This window comes from Podarcis melisellensis (genome assembly GCF_964234715.1).
Source record: "Podarcis melisellensis genome assembly, chromosome: 14".
Taxonomy (NCBI): domain Eukaryota; kingdom Metazoa; phylum Chordata; class Lepidosauria; order Squamata; family Lacertidae; genus Podarcis; species Podarcis melisellensis.
Window position 1 is genome coordinate 15702580 of NC_138546.1, and position 20170 is coordinate 15722749.

A 20170-nucleotide genomic window follows, 5' to 3' on the forward strand; every position below is an offset into this window, starting at 1 on the left:
CACATACAATTTTAGAAGGAAGCTTTTTCAAGAGTTTCTATGTTTCTTTCCCATGCCTTCAAGGCTGACAGAAATCTCACGTCTCTCATTTTCTCCAGTGGTCAATTTATGGGCTGCTGACCCAGAACGCTTTTATGCCATGGGATTTTATTTCTTATGCTTCTGACTTAGATGCTCAACATTTACCATCCACACCAGCTGAGGAAATATGGGTGTGTTACTACTTTTTCATTTTATAATTTTGTTTGTTTGTTTGCATATTGTAATATCCTGCTATACTGGGCCTTTGGCTCATTCATTATGTTACAATTAAAAAGTTTTAAATTATGGGGTGCAGAGATAGTGTCTTCAGTATAGAACCCCAAACCTCACGACTGGGCCTTCAGGCAAATCTCTCTCTCTTTCACACAAACACACATCCTTCCTAATAGTCTTCTAAGCAAAGAAGGTACAGAGGTACCTTAAAAAACTACAGCAGAAAAGGCACCTCTCGATTTCAGCTAAATCGTGCCCCCACTTTGAAACAGTCATTCGGTTGGACTAGATGACCCTTAGGGTCTCCCCGCCTCCAACTGTACAATTCTATAATTCTTGCGCTGACTCACTGTCTCTCGGCCAAGCACCCTCGTAAATTGGGGGCGGGGCAATGAGACCAGTGTCCAACTTTACCCAGCGTCCTTTGCGAGAACTCCCAGCAGCCACTGGGAGGGGTCCCGCCAGAAACTGGCCAACGGTCCGCTAGTGGCCTCAGAAGTGCTTTCTCAACCGAGCTGTAGGCCGCAGGCTGGGCTTACCCCATACATATACGCCCCGTTCTCCTCAGCCGCGAACACCCGCCATGGCCTACCTCAGCCGTCCAGCCACAGAGCCGCTTCCCCTCCTCCTCCTCCCCCGGCCCCTCAGAAGCGAGCGAGCGAGCGCGCCTCCCTCCGCTCCACATCGGCAGGCGCCGCACCCCGGCCTCCTTCCCACAGGCCAGATATAAACAATCCACGCTGCGCGCGCCCACCTCAGCCGCGCCCATTGGCAGCTCGGCTCGGCTCCCTCCCCTCCTTCCACGTCCGTTTCCTACCTGCGTCACTCCTCCTCTTGCTCCTCCCGCCCCCGACGAAAGGGAGAGAGCGGCACCATCTTCCGCTCTCCTGATTGGACGCTTCCCTCGCTCAGCGCCCGGCATAGCGCTCAAGGCACACGCGCAGTACGGCGTGGTGACGCCAGTCACCCTTTCCCATCTCTCATTGGCAAACCCTGTTCCTCCCTCTTCAACAAGGAGGTGGAGATTTTCTCAATTAAAAAGAGAGAGAGAAGGCGGTCTCCGAAATATGATTGGCTGAGAAGGAAGAGTCAATGGGTAAGGTGAGTGCTGCCTCATAGGGCAGGAGGCAGCCGAAGAGTCCTGGTGACTTTCTATTGGTTAAAGTTTACGTCACTCAGTCTTGGACGGAACAAAGGTGGGCAACGTGGTTCCCCAGCTGCCTTTTCATTGGACAAGATTGATGTCATTCGTGGGAGGACGGGCAAAGCAACGCCCAGTTGTCTGTTCATTCGTCAGGGCGCATGTCAATCACCTGACGAAATCGGAAGTGGTGAGGATTGCTGAAGCAACATGGAGGAAGCCGCAGAGGGTGAGTGATTGACGGGCTTTGAAGGCATGGTCGTTGGGGACGGTGATTGGATGTTAACTAGGCTTCCTGTACTTTTTAACATCTGTGGAGAAGCAGATGTTCAACAACAATGGGATAATCTGCGCCTGTCAGATGACTATCTGCTGTTAAAGCACAGGAACTTTTTCCAAAGAAATAAGAGCAATGATGTTGAACCTGCCCTCCAGACGTTGCTGGATTACATCTTTCTTCCTTAGTTGAGGCTAATGACAGTTGTGCTGGTGGAAAAGAGAGAGGGGTGGGGGATGTGCCAAGATCCAAGTTTGGGGCGAGTGCTCTACAGTGAGAAAACACCAGCAGAGGTTCAAAGCCACTAAATATGCAGCAAAGTAAAGCACGGAAATACAGGTTGTTAGATCTTTAAAATATGTCCCTCCAAGTGAGTTCTAAAACGTCCACTTTAAAAGTTCCCTTCTAAAGTTTCCCTCTTACCCCAGCATAAGAAGACGACTACATGTTTGGTAAGTTTTAAAAAATGGTTTACTTACAAACTCTTCAAAGGTCAGGTTCATGTGCATTTCCATACATCAGTCAGAAAAGTTGCACAGGCAGTACAACTTAGCTTGGTTACAAAGTGGTGCAAGTTCCTAAATTATTGATATAGGAATGGCTTGTGATCCATGTGGCCTGAGCAACCAGCTCACATGCTGAGCTTCTCAGGTAGACTGTGTACAACAAGAGGCGTTATTAACTCTTTTCCCAAGGTGGGCAGAAGTGATGTAACTAAGCCTGGCAGGACAGCTTACTCTACCACTGATCAAAGTTGCCACTGTGCAGTTTCCACATTTCAGAGCCACTTAGAAAATGAAGAGTTAAGGTTCATATTCAACTTCCTGTTGGTCTGGTGTGTGAGAAACTGTTGGCCCTCCAGATGTTGCTGAACTTCCAACTCACGTCAGCCCTCATCAAAATGACTGATGGTTAGGGATGATGGTGGGCCAAAGGTTCCCCACCCTGACATATACTTTTGTTCTGCACATGCGCTAAAATTAATCTTAACAATTTTCAGTGCTTTAAATTGTAAGTCCTTAATTCAGTAAGTGCATGCTATTGAAATGGCATGTCTTAAAACATTTAAATCCCAAGGTTTCTGCAACCGGAGGTGCCTCTTTTGTGCATGTGTGTGGCGTGATATAGCGCCTCTGCGCATGCGTGCGGCACAATATAATGCTTCTGCATATGCGCGCACGGCAAAATCCAAAAAAACACTTCTGGGTTTGCCGCGTGCATATCCCAAAGGATACGTAACTGGAGGTGAACACAAGTAGTAAGGTAAAGGGACCCCTGACCATTAGGTCCAGTCGTGGCCGACTCTGGGGTTGCGGCGCTCATCTCACTTTATTGGCCGAGGGAGCCGGCATACAGCTTCCGGGTCATGTGGCCAGCATGACTAAGCCGCTTCTGGCCAACCAGAGCAGCGCACGGAAACACCATTTACCTTCCTGCCGGAGCGATACCTATTTATCTACTTGCACTTGGACGTGCTTTCGAACTGCTAGGTTGGCAGGAGCAGGGACCGAGCAACGGGAGCTCACCCTGTTGCCGACCTTTTGATCGGCAAGCCCTAGGCTCTGTGGTTTAACCCACCACTGTAATTTAAACAAGGTTCTTGCATAGGGACAGGGGGGAGGAGAGACCAGTGCCCAGTTGTGCACAGTGGAGGAAGGTGTGCTCTGCCACCCCCCCCAAAAAAATTTTTTTTATTAAACTTAGCACCTATGAATGCAAGATTTAAATGTGGGCAGAAGGACTTGCCTTTGGCGTGCAGTGTTTTTCGGAAACTTAGGCCTTGCATTGTACACTGTGGAGGGACAAATGGGGATCTTCCCTGCCAAACTCTGTCTGCTGTCAAACAGCCCACAGTTCTCCTGCCTTCTTACATGTAACCAGCCCAGGTGGACAGCACTGCTAGTCATCTTCCTCAGCCTTGATCTCCATGTTGCTATTGTAGAACTCAGCAGGGAGGAGGATGGGGACCAAAGAGGAATTAGGTGATCTTGCCTGTCATTGACTCTGGCTCCATCTATAGTTCTATTATTCTATTAAATGCAGGGCACAGTATTCCAAATCAATTCAGTTTAGGACATTGTGGTATATAATATGAGAAATGGACATTAGATAACTAATAGGTTGAGAGATTGGGGGGGGGGGGAGCTAATCAATAAAACCCAACTTAACTAAAACCCAACAAATAACATACTGTGAAAATTATCATTATATCAGTTTCCGCTTTTGGGTTTTATAACTATTAGTCATAGTGAAATAAAGCATATAGAAATAAAATTTAAATAATCAAGCTTTCCCAGTAGACTTTTTTACATTTGCTATATAAAATTTGGTTTGTGCTTTCGAAAGGGGGTATTAACACACTAGCCATTTGATAGTATTTTTTTAATCATATGGTTAAGTGTAACAGTGACCGACAGTACAATTCTATGCATATTTATTCAGATGTTTTATGGTGTTTGTTGAGGCTTGCTTCCAGGAAAGTGTACATAAGACTTGCAGACTAAGAGTCTCAGGGATGAATGAGGAAGTTCCTGTTTCCATCCCTATCTGCCATGAACTCTTTAGGTTGCCTTAGGCAAGCTACTCTCTCATTGTCTTTGCATCTGCAATAAGGGGATAATACTTTCCTAAGTTCCAAGACTGAAGGATTATTGAAATTGTGTATATATTATATATCACTCTTATCATCATTACATAAAGTTAAGAGAACTAAAGTGTAAAAAAAGACTTATTTTTGTGTGGAACGACTCACTTTTACAGTTATATTCTCCTAATTGATTGGAGTGTTAAGTCTCTGACTTGGGAGATTCATGTTCAGCTATAAACGTTACTGGATAAATCTTGACCAGTCAATGTCTTTCAGCCTAACCTACTTCACAGAGCTGTTGTGAGGGGAGAAGTCTATTATAGGTAATAGATATGACAAGACAACTACCAGTATGTTTGAGGCGGAAGCACAGACCAAAGAGGTGATTAATAGCTGGAGTTTTGTAACTGAGGGATTAAGAATTTCAGGTCAGGAAATAGTCTAAACAAATTTATAGAGTTAATCAATACATTATTTGACAAAAGATAGGAAGGTGATATTAGTATATGAGTAGTTCAAGAACGGACCTATAATTATCTTGTCCTTTTAATTACCCACTCATAATTAGCTTGTCCTTTTAATTACCTGTGCATTATTTACTGGTGCATTGTACAGATATTTATTGACATCTTTATATTACTAATATAAGAAACCATAAGAATAAGCCTTAGATTGTGGGTTGTATCCAACCAAGTTCTACTCAAAAGTAGACCAAATGAAATGAATGGACCTACGTTGGTCATGGCCATTCATTTCAGTGGGTCTGCTCTGAGTAGGGCTAGCATTGGATACAATCCTATTTATTATATTTATAAAAGTATTTCTGTACCACCATATCATAAGATATCAAGGCAGTGTACAATGTTAAAACATTTAAAGAAATAAAAACACTGTGTGTGCTATTTTTATACCATGATGATTTATAATGTGCATTGTACTGTATACAAATAACAATATACGTTGTGTAATATTTTGTGTATGTGTGTGTTTAAAGATATAGGGATCATGTTTCCCACCATAGCTCCTTAAAGGAAAGTTGGATAAAAATTAGATAGAGGGATGCCATCTTAATTTTGTAGCTTGGAGGCCCCTTTGCGCAAATTGATCTTTGCTACTCAATCGCTACCACAGCCATGTTCCCTCTCTCTTGTCTGTTCACCAGTAAGAGAACTAAATGTCATCCAGAACACACACTCTGTTGATGACAGCTGACAAGCAAGCTTCCAATATTCAACATGACCTCATGCCATTCTCAGTAAATATTAATATTTTAATATTAATAGCCATTTTAGCAGTAGGAAAGGGGGAAAGATCATCCCGTTGTTACCTTTCGTGGACTTCCTAATGACATCTGCCAAGGTCATGGTTGGCTCCATCTCCAGGGAATCTTGTTGCTTCGATTGACTTTGATCCCGCACAGGGTGCCAAGAATTCTCTTCCTCAGTATCCATCTTTTAATATCCTTTTAAATGTCCAAAATCCTCTGCTGAGGAGATAGGTATCTTCTGCTTCTGATACGGTTGGGGAACTTAAGCCTTATTAAGATGTTCCCTCAGCCTGGCTGTGTGAAGGTGCAGGAAATTCCTGGGTGACTCAAGTTGTCCATCCTTATTCACCTTTTTGCCTCACGAGTCTATGATCACTTAATGGCTGTGTTTACATTTTACAATGGGAGACATCCTGGATGGCTTTGTTACTACAGGAGCCAGTGACTGAGGTGTCCTGGAATTCTAATCACTATGGAATTTGGCTTCCAACTGTCATAAGCCAAAATGCCACAACTAGCTAGTGCAAGTGGAGGTCTGAATTGAGAGAATTGCTAATATAAATGGGGGAAAATGTGTTGGGTGCTTTGATGAATTTGCAAATCATAACAGATTTTGGCTTCAAATATTTTGGGAACCAGGGATGCGGGTGGTGCTGGGGGTTAAACCACAGAGCCTAGGACTTGCCGATCAGAAGGTCGGCGGTTCGAATCCCCGCGACGGGGTGAGCTTGTTTATTGTCTTGTTCTTTCTTTTGACCTACTTTTGTTTTTTTTAAATATTATTGTTGTTGTTATTGTTGTTGTTGTTGTTGTTGTTGTTGTTGTTGTTATTTATACCCCGCCCATCTGGCTATCCACACTTTATTTTTAAAGCAACCTGCAGCGTTCATTTCTAAGCATTTTATAGAGAAACCATGTTGGTTTTAATGTATCAGGGTGTGGGTTGTTTGCTTGGCTGTAAGTCGCTTTGAGTTGCCTTGGGAAAGGCTAAGCCACTAACAAATTTAACAGATAGTAAATAAATGACCACAGAGCTCACTCTGTCCTCAATCGGCTGTATTGCATATTTCTCACACCTTAGGATTTTCCCCTTAAAAAATAAATAAATTGTACTTTTGCAAACTTGGGTTCCTCCGCACCCTCCTCCCTCACCTGCCAAATACCTTCCTTTTGTGCCTGACGGATGCCATTTTGTGCACATAAGAAACCTCACTTACAACCAGAACATTGGAAATCAGACAGAACAATAACTGTTTCCTCACCCTAGTCCTCTTGTCCCTTACAGATGGAGGTAACCTGGCTGGGGTCCAGCACATTGTCTTGGTGCTATCAGGGAAAGGAGGCGTAGGGAAAAGCACCATCTCAACAGAGCTGGCTTTGGCTCTGCATCACACTGGGAAAAAGGTATGTACCATGTGGTATAGTGGTTAGAGCACTGGATTGTTTTCTTTATTTCATTTATATCATTTCAGTGCAGTTAATGTGGTCTAAACATTGTAGTCTAACAAAGCTGGAGCTTTACATGCAAATTAGTTTTAGTTTTGGGGGGTTTTGGGGGGGGGGTTCGGAATAACTAGAAATATCTAAGAACATGACCACTCGGCACTATACGCTTGTGAACATTGTTTACATCTCAAGAAGTAAAAACGAAGGCCCTCAAAACTGTAACGTTAATTTGAGCTTGTTCCCACCCCCCAGGCTAAGAAATTAAATTAGCTGTATTTACTGGGGTGCGGGGAGTTAATTACCCAATTGAAATGACTCAGTGTTACTGGTATTTTATCCACTCTTTATGTTGTATGTTTGAAGGGAAGTGGGAGAGCCCATGGAGTATGGGGTCAGGGAGTTGGAAGACAGAACAGAATTAGAGTTGGTAAATGGAAACTTAGGTTGGAGGAAGAGAGACAAAGGGGATTAACTGTGTGGGTTTAGGGTTTCAGGTGCTCCCCTTCATGAGGTCCCCATTACATGAGAGGTATGGGCCAGGCTGTGGTTTTTGACCCTCCCCTTCTATTGAGTTCCCAATGGCTCACCTCTTCATTCTTCCAGGTGTTTAGGCAATGGGGAGGGGGCTTCAGGGGGAGCCTGCTGTACTCCTGTCAGTTCCCTGGGTGGGCCATTGGGAACTGGATGAAGTCAGACAAGAAATGAGTGGACAGGGCTACATTCTCATTCATTCCAGACTTCGGGTCACTGCTCCCTGGCTTTCATGGGTCCTCAAATAAACACTGGGCGCAGCAACAAGAATCCACTGACAGCATACGAATCAATCTGGCTAACCTGATCCAAAAAACCACACACACACACATACCGCCCTCATACACAAAAGCAAATCTCAATACAGCCAACCAAAGACAACCAACCACACCCTGGGCCACCCCCAACCTCTCTCACCACCAAGGAAATACAAGAAAATAGTAAGACAACCCACATAAGTGACGCTGACACAAAACCCCACACATGCACTAAGTAGAATAGAAACATTGCCACCCGACCCCACTCACCATTCCCCCCTCTCCCCCTCTTTTCTTCCTAACCTAACACTGTGTGTAACACTACTGTATCACAACAAATGTATCACTACAAATGTAGAAAATGCAGCTTGAAGGGAAAAAAGAGACCATACACGTATTTTTGTAAACTAAGAAACCTTTAACAAAAATATGTTTTTTTTAAAAAAACACCACTGGACAATTTCAGTGGGTAAATTGTTGCTGAAATCCACACTTAGAAGATTTTGAACACCAACTCCGATACCAACACCTATGCAGTGCTGTTAGCACAGTCAGACAGCAACACTGTTTAACATTAATTTTTACACACACACCCAAAGGAGGTAAGCATTTAAATTTACTGTATGGGCCTGGGTGCTCCATAGGGAGAGTCACCTGGAGGGGGAAAAGTTAATTATATCCCTGAAACTGTCTACAAAACCCTACAAGTTTGTATCCATTCATTATGTTACTAATGAATGTTTACGAAACTGTGTTTTTTAGATATGGAAGTGGAAAAATCTAGCAGTGGGATAAAATTCCATGATGGAAAATTTCCGCCTCCATCACGTTGCCTCTCACTCCCCTCCCTGTCTGACTTGCTCCCTCCCCAGAGGCCCCTGTGGCTTGACATGGCCTGCTTGGAAATCAATTTGCCCAGGACTATCCGGGGAGATAGGAGGCTAAGGAGAGAGTTCATGGTGAGGACAGGTAAGGCCTCCATGTGGAACTGTAACCCAGTGAAACATCAGAGGTTCAGTCCATGGGTAGTCCCAGGTTCAGGTCCCCTCCCCATGGTCTCATTTGGGAAAGAGCTCAGAAGAGATGGAGCTGAACCCTTGAGAAAAAGGTTGCAACGTTTGGGGAGGCATGGTAAGATGTGGCATAATAGTTGCAGGTTTGATCCCTGTATGGGACAGCTGCATTGCAGAAGACTGGACTAGATGATCCACAGGGGCCCTTCCAACTCTACAATTCTATGACTCTATGAAGTGTATGAAATCATGCATTACATAGAAAAGTGAATAGGGAAACATTTTTCTCCCTCCTGACACTAGATCCAGATGTTCCCCTTCCCCAGCCTATAATGTGCTGCCCATTCATGGACCGCTCTGTCATGGATGCCTAGAAGGCTGTTGACCCATCAGAAATGGAGGAGGCTCAATGGGAATGGGAGGTAGGAGGGGTTTCTGGTGATCAGCTGACTAATGGGCTGCTTCCAGCAAGCACCATTTCCTGGTTTTGTAGGTAGGTACGTATGGCTGGAACATACATATTTGCAAATGTAGGTACATATGTAGGTAGGTACATATGGCTGGAAGGGACGTGGATGGCTCTGTGGGTTAGACCACAGAGCCTAGGGCTTGCCGATCAGAAGGTTGGCGGTTCGTATCCCCGCGACGGGGTGAGCTCCAGTTGCTCGGTCCCAGCTCCTGCCAACCTAGCAGTTTGAAAGCATGTCAAAGTGCAAGTAGATAAATAGGTACCGCTCCGGCGGGAAGGTAAATGGCTTTTCCGTGCACTGCCCTGGTTTGCCAGAAGCAGCTTAGTCCTGCTGGCCACATGACCCAGAAGCTGTACGCCGGCTCCCTCGGCCAATAAAGCGAGATGAGCGCCGCAACCCCGGAGTCGGCCACAACTGGACCTAACAGTCAGGGGTCCCTTTACCTTTACATATGGCTGTACTGATCTGATCTGCACATTCTAAATGCCAGGGCAGGTAAACACACAAACACACACACCAGCCCGGGGACCTAATCCAGCCTCCCCTTCCCACCCAAAAAGCAAAAAATTTAGTCCTCCAAGACCACACCAATTTTTATCAGGGCGCAAGGTTAGGGGGATTAAAGTAGGTAAGAGTTGTGAGGTAGGCAGAGCAGTTTGCATCCCAGGCCAGCACCCTGATATGGAGGCAAATCACCCCCTTCCTGGTCATCAGTGCTGCTACGCTGAAGGACTTGATTGCCTACCATTGCAGAATGTTACAGTGATAGAATTCAACTTTATCCCCTCCTGCAGCTTTCACCTACCTTTCCTTGGCCTGCTGTGCCATGTCCAGAGAAAGGTTTTATACGCTGGGCTTGCAAGTTGTTTTTGGGGGGTTAGTTTTTGGGGTTTTTTACTGAACAGGGCCTCCCCATTTGTCTTCCAAATGCAGGTCGGGATCCTGGACGTAGACCTCTGTGGCCCCAGCATCCCGCGCATGCTCAATGTGCAGGACCAAGATGTTCACCAGTGCGACGGTGGCTGGGTACCGGTCTTTGTTGGCCAAGACAAAAGCATTGCCGTCATGTCCATTGGCTTCCTTCTGGAAAAGCCAGACGATGCCGTAATATGGAGAGGACCAAAGAAAAATGGTATGGAAGATACAAATGTTTACTTACCTGCGTGCTCCTGTTAGTGATATTTGGCCTAAGCCAGTCGGTCTTGGGGACAACCACCTTTTGAACTCAGTTGCCTGGAGGTTTATTGTCCCCCCTCCCGCCCCCCGGGCAGCAAAGCAAGTGACCTATTTGCAAATGGGTAGCACACGTCCCTGTTTCCAAGTGTGCCGGCTGCAATGAGTAAGAATCTCCTCTGGGCAACAGTGCTCCAAGTTAGCTCTTCACACTCTGAACATGCACTGGGAGGTACAGTTTTGCCGTGTTGTTTTTCCTTCATGACCTCTTGTTCTGTGCATCCAGCCGGCAGCTCCCAGCTCCTGCGGGAGGACAGAGGACTAGCACAGGGTCTACATGGGTGGCAAGTGACTTGGGTGACTCTAAATGAGTGTCACCACCGTCCTTCTGAATCCCTTCGAAATCCCTGCTTGGGGCCATGTGCTCAGAAAATAGATGCTATTTAGTCCTCGCCTTTCTGCACGGCACCCCAGGGGCAGCTCTCAACCATAATCAAGAAGCGGCGACAAAACAAAATAAGAGCAGGGAAAAACAGTCAATTAGAAACAACAACATCACAGCTGCCAATTTAAAACAAGTATCAACAAAGGAAACTTGATTAAATTGCAGGTCGGTTTTTAAAAAGGGATTGTTAGTTCTCCGTTGCAAGGGAGTTCCAGAGTTTGAACACAGCCATTAAGAGGCCTTCTCTCAAGTCTCCTCCTGTCCTGTGCAAACGAGCCTCTGATATCGGTGGGACATAAATAAGCGCATCTTTGGAAGATCTTTAGATTTGGGCATGTTTGTCTGGACGGGGTCTGCAGATAGCAATGTCACCGGAAGATGTGAGCAGACGATATGGAGGGTTACGCTGCTTTAATGTGACCTAAGGCAGACCAGTCTTTGGCCACGCCCCCATCGCCTCCACCCATTTCCTGTCTTCATCCAGGACAGGGGTATGTGGGGGACCTGCCCCTGTCACCACGGGGTTATTGTGTGAATTGTGTCTGTGTGGGTCCTCCAACGCTAAGTTCTACTTGGAGCAGATCCATTGAAATGAACGGACATGATTAACTCTGGGCACCACAGTTCAAGAAGGACACTGACAAACTGGAACGTGTCCAGAGGAGGGCAACCAAAATGGTCAAAGGCCTGGAAACGATGCCTTATGAGGAACGGCTAAGGGAGCTGGGCATGTTTAGCCCGGAGAAGAGGAGGTTAAGGGGTGATATGATAGCCATGTTCAAATATATAAAAGGATGTCACATAGAGGAGGGAGAAAGGTTGTTTTCTGCTGCTCCAGAGAAGCGGACACGGAGCAATGGATCCAAACTACAAGAAAGAAGATTCCACCTAAACATTAGGAAGAACTTCCTGACAGTAAGAGCTGTTCGACAGTGGAATTTGCTGCCAAGGAGTGTGGTGGAGTCTCCTTCTTTGGAGGTCTTTAAGTAGAGGCTTGACAACCATATGTCAGGAGTGCTCTGATGGTGTTTCCTGCTTGGCAGTGGGTTGGACTCGATGGCCCGTGTGGTCTCTTCCAACTCTATGATTCTAACTCTGGTTCATTCATTTCAGTGGGGCTGCTCAGTAGAACTTAGTTGGATGCAGTCCAATATATTTTCCCATTCTATATTTCTTTATAGCTTTGATCAAGCAGTTTGTCTCCGATGTCACCTGGGGAGAACTTGACTTCTTGATTGTGGATACACCCCCTGGCACATCCGATGAGCATATCTCCACCGTAGAATCCCTTCGGCCTTATAAGCCTCTTGGGGCAATTCTTGTTACAACACCGCAGGTAAAGATGACTTCTCTCTTTTTCTTGTCTTTTAAAATTTCTTCGGTTTCCCTGCAATTTTTAAACTATTACGCACCTGTACAAAAGTGACAAATAATAGGAACAAAGCAACTATAATAGTAATAGCTACACACACACGTGTGTAATTACACACCTACAAATCTTTAAACTGGAAGTGCCTATAATTGAAACTTAAGGTGCACCTAAATAAACTTTATGCATTATATGTGTAGCTTTTTGAAAGCTCTAGATTGAAAATGCCAACTTCCACTATGATTTCTCTGAATTCATCATAAAGTATAAATGTGGGCTTGGTGTCAATAAACTGACTCTGTATGTAATATGAGCCAAACCATGCCTTAGTGCAAACAAACCAATGTACAAGTTCCTGGGGCGAGTTCCTCGCTCACTCCTGCTGCTGCCCTGCTCCTTGTAGCCAAAAGCTGAACAATGACTTGACCCCATATAGCAGGGCGGCAGCAAGACCAGGAGATGAGGCAGGAATGGTTGCTCTGTGCCTATGATCTTCACTCCGGGAACCCACACAATTGGCTGTTTGCACTAAACCATGGTTTGCCATAGCATTCATTGCAAACTGGATATTTGTGTCTCTAAAATTCACTAAATGATTCCCTTTCCCCCTAAATTTATCCCCTTTTTTAACCATTGTCCTGTTCTCATAAAATATGTTATGGTTCCACATCTTAGCTATCTATTTTCTCATGTTACATACTTCCAGGTAGTTTCCAACATAAGTCGCTTGGGGTGCTTCTGATTATAGCATCAGTTACTGCTTTTTGGGGTTCTGGGCCATTCTCTCCAAAGTTGCCCTTCAGCATTCTGCTGGGGACATCAAATCACCAAGACTTTCAGATGAACACAAACTAGCATCCTGGCACTGCAGGATACTGGAAATTTTATTTGAGGACCCTGAAAATATTGGCTTTAATCATTTTATATAGGGGGGGAAATCAGTGTGCTCTAGGTGTAATTTCTCAAAGACAATTTCTGTAGCCGTGTATAGACACCAGGGGGTGCTCTTATAGCCACAAGAGATGTTTTTGGCTAAAGTTTCTCCCCTGCGCTACAGTTGGCTTGTACAATACAGTACTCAGCATCTGTTGCATAGATTAGTTATAAACTACCTGTCCATCATGACAACACAGCTATTAGTTTCTTAAAACATAAGGTTTGACAACCACATCCATTGCAGCACGGTAGTACAGCATTTGCTCTGTGTGCAGAAGGTCCCAGGTCTATTCCATGGCATCCGGTAGAACCGGAAGAGACACTTTCCTGAAACCCTAGAGAGTTGCTGCCAGTCAGAGCGGACAATACTGAGCTAGAAGGACCTGCGTGCATAAGGCAGATTCCTGTGTCCAAACCAACCATGCATCCAACTCAACTTTCAGCTTCCAAGGAAATTGCTGCTAAACAGTCGCTGGTGCATTTGACAGCTTTGGATCAAAGAACCAATGCAGCTCGACTTGGTACCAGGCAGCTGCCAGTATCATATGAAAATTCTCTACAGTTTTGAGATTTGCTTTGAAAATAACACATTTGTGGCCGCTGAAAAGGTTGCTCACTTTGCCAGACCTGTTTGCCTATTGCTCAGCTTTGCTTCCTGCTGCCACCCTATTACCACCATATTACTCAAGATTGTCTTCTTTCTTCAGGCTGTTTCTGTGGGGGACGTGAGGCGAGAGCTGACCTTCTGCAAGAAGACAGGCTTACGGGTTCTTGGGATCGTGGAGAACATGAGCGGCTTCGTCTGCCCACACTGTTTGGTAAGAGGCTGGGTTAAGCTCAGCGTGCGCAAATTTATGAAGAGCTGAGATTGGTGGCCATTGGAGTGAATTTTTAAAAACCTGATCGCAGGTGCAAGTTTAGGGTTGTGTCCTCTGGTGGAGCTTCTCCAAGCATTTCTGCTTTCCCAAGGGGAATAATTGCTAATGGCCAAACCTTATGGCATGATATTTGTGAGAGATAAAGCTGACATTTCGTGTGTCTTTTTCTTTTTGGAAAGTAAATACCAGGTGCAGGGTGGAAAACCAGTCAAGACTCCCAATACTGTGATCCTAAAGGAAATTCCTCCTGCATTTTTGCCCAAGTGGGAAGCTTCTGTTGCTCAGATAGCATCCTTTAGACGTTCCTGGTATCAAGAGAAGCTTTGAGTGTGGGGATCTTCATCAGGAGCATAGCATTAAGAGGAAGGGAGCATTAGAGAGGGAAAAATGCTTGGCACCACAGCAGAGAACATTCTTCCCTCCTCTTTCCCTTCCTTTTGACCAGAAGGCGGGAAATGTCTTGGGTTAGGCTGCCCCAATAAGAAAGGGGTACTCAGGACAGGGAGAGTGAGTTGAGGGCATTCACATATACCTGATAGCTCGACAGCTGTAGTTCCTTGCATTAGTAACCTTCAGACTGGATTACTGCAATGCGCTCATGTGGGGCTGCCCTTGGGCTTGGTTGAGAAGTTACCGCGTGGTGCTGAATGTAGTGGCCAGAACTCTCATGGGGACAGCTGGCAGACAACATTGCTAAAAACATCAGCACTGACTGCCCATCTGCTACCAAGCCAGGTTCAAGTTCCTTGTGTTAATTTACAAAGCCCTGAGCAGCTTGGGTCCAGGGTACCTTAGGGACTGGCTTTTCACCCAGCTTGCCACTGAGAGCATCTGCAGAAGCATCCTTGGTTGTCCCCTGAGGTGGTGACGCTCATTTGGCATCAACACAAAACAACCTTTCATGTTATCGGTCCAATCCTATGGGATACTCTGCCCATAGAGAGTCAGTAGGTGCTCTCTGGTTCTGCCTTCTGTTTAAATGCCTCTTTCCTATGCTGCCAGGCAAATTAAGAAAAAAATATTTCCATAATAGTTAATTGATTGTCTCTGATTTTAAATTTTCACATTTTTATTTTAAATAGAGATTATTGTAAATATTATATAGATTACAACAGATATTATTGTAAACTGCTTTGCTGTTTTTATGACATAGTGGTATATAAATACGTACAGTCATACCTCGTGTTGCGTTAGGTTCATGTTGCTTCTTTTCAGCTTGTGGACGCGGCAAACCCAGAAGTGTATTCTTCCAGGTTTCGCCGCTTGCGCAGAAGTGCCACTCTAGTTGCAGACTTTTCAGGGTGTGAATGGCACCCCAGAACGGATTGTGTCTGCAACTAGAGGTATCACTGTATTTATATGAATTGATTTATTTACACCCCGCCTTTCCTCCAGAATTTTATTCCCACTTTTCCTCTAAGCTTCCTCTTCTGTTCTAGGAATGTACCAATGTCTTTTCCAAAGGAGGTGGACAGGAGTTGGCCAAGCATGCCGACGTCCCATTCCTAGGTGAGTTTATCCGGAATACCCTCAAGGAGAGCATTAAAAGTTGTGACGATTGTTTTCTTGTGACTTTGATATCCACATAACACTTTAAATACGGTTAAGAAATATCCCGGCCCTAAGGCTGTGTCAGTTTGGATCTTGACAGGGGGACAGATCCAAAGCAAAGGAGGTCAGAGTTGCAATAGATGGAGTCAGTTAGAGGAGGCACCTAGAGGAACTGCTCTGGAAAAACTGTGTTGATGATTGAATACTCAAATTCTGCTTCTCCTGCAACCACATTGAGCTCAAAGCAGGTCACAATGATGACAATAACATTAAAATTAGCAAATGACAGTAACATTAAACTTAGCAAACATTACAGTGTTTATAATCATCTCAACAACTCCATAAGGCAAAAAAAAAACAAACCACACCACCACAAAACAAATTAATCAAAGAATTAATTTCAATTCAGTACGAACTCACAGTGATTCAAAGGGTCAGAAATGGCTGCTGAGCCCTGTGCCAGATGACTCACGTCCTCTGCAAAGGGGCTTCCTCTCCCACTGTAGCAGCAGAATCTTTCACAGTTTTAGTCTCGACTTTCACCCTCTAGAAAAGAAATTGATCTCTTAGCTGGATACAACCGCAGGAGCAGCTGGGACAGGGAACCTGTGACCCATTTGTCGCTGGACTCCCATCAGCCCAAGCCAGCATGGAGCTTGGTCAGGGATCATGGGAGGTGTAACCCCACAGCCTTTGAAGGGCCCACAAGCTCCCCATCCCTGTACTTAGAGCTTCATTGCTGGTCAGTATACAGTGGTACCTCGCAAGACAAATGCCTCGCAAGACGAAAAACGCGCAAGACGAAAGAGTTTTCAGTTTTTTGAATCGTTCCGTAAGACAAATTTCCCTATGGGCTTGCTTCACAAGACGAAACGTCTTGCGAGTTTGTTTCCTTGTTCTTAAAGCCGCTAAGCCCTTAATAGCCGCTAAGCCGCTAATAGCCGCTAAGCCGCTAATAGCCGTGCTTCGCAAGACGAAAAAACTGCAAGATGAAGAGACTCACGGAACGGATTAATTTCGTCTTGCGGGGCACCACTGTACAGCTGTTGTCAGGTAGGATGGGAGATGGGAGAGCCTGCCCGTCTTTCCTCTTTTCACCTTCTCTCCCTCTTAAACCTCTCCTGCCTTCTTGCAACCCCACCTTCTTGCACAGGGTGTGTGCCCCTGGACCCCCAGCTCAGCCAGAGCTTGGAACAAGGCAGAGACTTCCTCCAGGAATTTCCCAAGAGCCTGGCGTTCCCTGCGCTCGCCGACATCGCCCGGCAGATTTTGGCTGGGGCATCCGCTTGCAGCTCCTGAAACGGAAGCAGAGGCTGGAATCGATTGGCATCCAGCATCTTCCTCGCCGCACCAAGAGAAGCTGGCCAAGAAACGGGGCGGATTTTGAGAAGGCTCAACAGGGTGGGGGAAGGCTTTTCGGAAAGCGACGGACTCAGAGGGGCTGGATTTGGGCAGAACACAGCGCCTTGTCTGCAACAGCGTTTGCCTTCCGTATGAGTGACTGCAGTGTCTGCTTTGAAGTGGTCCACCCATTGGTGGGTTTGTTTTTAGCCCTTTGTTCAGTTTTTCGAAGGCTAGGATCTCGACCAGATGGTGTTCCTGCTCCCTTCCTCAGGCAGGACAAATGAGAAGTTTACACACACCCAAAGAGCAGAGAAGTACCAGCAGGGCGCTGGCACTCTAGCGTTCCCTGCCTTCCACCTTGTGAACTCAGTTCAGCATGTGCTGTGCGATGCAGCAGTCCTTGCGAAAGCCTCCGCCACCAGTTCCTTGACTGCTCTGCAGAATTCAGTTGTGAGTCGGTCATCTTGGGCAACCCACATCCAATAAATCATATTTGCTGCAGTCAAGACATCTGTGTGCTTTTTTAAAAAAACATGCATGCCCATTATTTGTTTTAGAGCTGAGTTGTCTTGCCCCATCAGCCCAAACGTGGTGGACTAATAATAATAATAATAATAATAATAATAATAATAAATTTTATTTGTATCCCGCCCTCCCCAGCCGAAGCCGGGCTCAGGGCGGCTAACAACAATCAAAACAATCAAACAATCAGATAATTGAACATTCTAAAAATATTTCATTATAAAAATCAATTGAAATCAAATTAATGGCAACTGGTTAAGCAAGATTTTGTGCAGGTTGCCAGAGGAGGGAGTCAGGCTGTGCCCTGACCAAAGGCCTGGTGGAACAACTCTGTCTTGCAGGCCCTGCGGAAAGATGTCAGGTCCCGCAGGGCCCTAGTCTCTTGTGACAGAGCGTTCCACCAGATTGGAGCCGCAGCCGAGAAGGCCCTGGCTCTAGTTGAGGCCAGCATCAGACTACAACTCCCATCATCCCTGGTGTCTGGCAGCATATGAGGGGACCCAAAGAACCCTGTCTATATCAGTGCTTGCATTAGTGGGGGGGGCAGATGGCACTGGGGGTCCCCAGCAGCCTTAGCTTTTGTGTGTATGTGTCCAACACAATTTGGATTTGTAGGTCCTGCCATTTGCCTAAAATTAGGGGTTGTCAAGTGATGGGAGTTAGGGAATACGCTGTTGCTGCTTAGAGATGCATCGTTTAGAGATTTTTCTGAGCAGTCAATCTATATTATTTAGAATAACGTATAAAATAAGGGTCCCCCATACTTTTGTGCCATAATTTCAGCAGCTGCCTGAAGTTCTGCGTTACCTTGTTGCTAAACATCCAGGGACCGATCACCGGCAGGGAGTGTGGCTCAAGTGAGCTTGGCCAGAGCTGGTAGCGAGGGGGTGGCCACCGCACAATCCTTTATGCACACATGCCATGCTCCAATCGGAGGGATTTTTATCCCCAAGCCTTAGTAGATGGGTGAGCAGGAAAGGTTGCTGGGCTAATGAAGAAGCTCCAAGGGCCCTCACCTGCTCTGCACCATTCTCACCTCCCACATGTTGCATCTGTATAGGTCCAAGTTTGGGGATCTCTACACTTGTTCCCTTTAGTACATTGGGCTCCCAAATTCCAACCACCTGGTAGGGCAATCCAATCTTCCTCTCTCCACTTGATTGTTATTTTACTCTCCTGACTTTATTTTAGATCAATCAGCAATCTCAACCAGAAAAAAATAAAATCTAATTGCACAATTTTTATAACTACAATTCCCCAGAGCAGAATTCCACAACCAGTACTTCTTGGACTATTTCGAATGACATAATCAATAACAGATTATAACTGCAGGTCAATGAGATATTTATTGTTATTTTCCTCTCCTGACTTTACAACTGATATTCAATATTCCATGGTGATTGAGCTGCTTCTGCTTCTTTTTTGTTGGAGATGTATTTATTTTAAGCATCCCCCCCCTGTACTTTTGCAAATCTTGGGGCTCCTATAAGTAGGCAGATACTCATGACTCAGTGAGGCCTGTTTTAGCTTTATTTCTGTCAACGCTCATCATCCGAGTTCACTATTAGGTGTGAGATATTTCCAGTCTCTGAATCAATAAGATCAATCGGCAGTCTCAACCAGAAAAAATAAAATCTTAATTGCACAATTTTGATAGCCACAAATTCCCCAGAGCAGAAATTCCACAACCAGCACTTCTTAGACTATCTAGAATGGTATCATCTAACAGATTAGAACTGTAGGTCAATGAGATAAAAAAATAAAAAATCTTCTGAATTTTGATTGGCCATGACTGGTTCCCAAGCACTAAACATTTTATTGCATCTGTCCAGTGCAATTGAGGTGATAGCATGTCTGCCTGGAGAGGAGGGTCCCATGGTCAGCATCTGCTTGAGGTCACGATTTTCTTGTTTAAAGGCTGTTGCAAAAATGTGGCTGATCTAAGGGAGGGGAATCTATGCCTCTCTGGATGCAAATCCAGAAGGAAGTTATCTGCAAGCTCCGTTAAGAACGTAAGAGCCCTGCTGGATCAGGCCAAAGGCCCATCTAGCCCAACATCCTGTTCTTACAGGGGCCAACCAGCTCCCCCACTGGAAAGCCCACAAGCACTCAGGGTCGTGGGTTTGAGCACCATGTTGGGCAAAAGATTGTGGGGGGGTTGGACTAGATGACCCCCAGGGTCCCTTCCGACTCTGCAATTCTATAAGCAGGACCTGAGTGCACTCTTCCCACTTGCAGTTCCCAACAACTGGCCTTCAGAGTCATACTGCCTACAGATTGTGTATTCGTAAACAGAATTCACACCAATTGAATGAGATGTCTGAACATAATGTGACAATCTTTCATGTGCCTTTTGCTTTCTCTCCAGAGATTCTGCCTGGGTGAGATGGAGAAATGAATTGTGATTGGCCTCTGCATTTTTACAACACAGTATTTATGTTGTTGGTGTTACTCATTGATTTAGTTTCTTCAGGCACAAGAAGTTTCAAAGAAGCTCTGTTTTATCTACTTACCTACATTACAGCCATGGCTCATATCTCGTGGTTCCTATTTAGACAAAGCATCATCAGAAAAACCAAAAGGCTCTGCCATAGCTGAAAGTTTATTAACCTGTTGCAGTTTATAAGAGTATGTGGCATCCATGGGGAAGCTGCCAAAAAGCTCCCATGGGGATTTTGACACCATATCCATCCTAGCACAGTCACAGA

The 20170-nt window shown here is 45.3% G+C and overlaps 2 protein-coding genes across 8 annotated transcripts in view; one reads left to right on the forward strand and one right to left on the reverse strand.

Annotated features, from left to right (window-relative positions):
- Positions 1-5938, reverse strand: part of SPSB3 (splA/ryanodine receptor domain and SOCS box containing 3) — a 26221-nt gene extending 20283 nt beyond the window's left edge. Inside the window, exon 1 of one of the 6 annotated variants that reach the window (XM_081888055.1) lies at positions 5588-5938. In XM_081888055.1, coding sequence (XP_081744181.1) covers positions 5588-5711 — 124 coding nt within the window. In that variant the 5' untranslated portion in view covers positions 5712-5938. The other 5 variants (XM_081888059.1, XM_081888058.1, XM_081888057.1 and 2 more) reach the window with 5 other exon arrangements.
- Positions 1468-17441, forward strand: NUBP2 (NUBP iron-sulfur cluster assembly factor 2, cytosolic). Of its 2 annotated transcripts, none has more exons than XM_081888078.1 (7): positions 1468-1625; positions 6813-6931; positions 10178-10376; positions 12044-12198; positions 13875-13985; positions 15485-15554; positions 16750-17441. In XM_081888078.1, the coding sequence occupies exons 1-7, from the start codon at positions 1607-1609 to the stop codon at positions 16893-16895; spliced, it is 819 nt and encodes a 272-aa protein (XP_081744204.1). In that variant the 5' UTR covers positions 1468-1606; the 3' UTR covers positions 16896-17441. The 2 variants fall into 2 exon arrangements, with proteins under 2 accessions (XP_081744204.1, XP_081744205.1); XM_081888079.1 differs by lacking the exon at positions 1468-1625 and adding an exon at positions 2104-2125.
- Positions 17442-20170: the final 2729 nt, after the last annotated feature.

Coding starts and splice junctions, on each gene's coding strand:
- NUBP2 (XM_081888078.1), top strand. Junction 10,377..12,043: donor GAGAGGACCAAAGAAAAATG/GTATGGAAGATA, acceptor ATTTCTTTATAG/CTTTGATCAAGCAGTTTGTC. Junction 13,986..15,484: donor TCGTCTGCCCACACTGTTTG/GTAAGAGGCTGG, acceptor CTTCTGTTCTAG/GAATGTACCAATGTCTTTTC.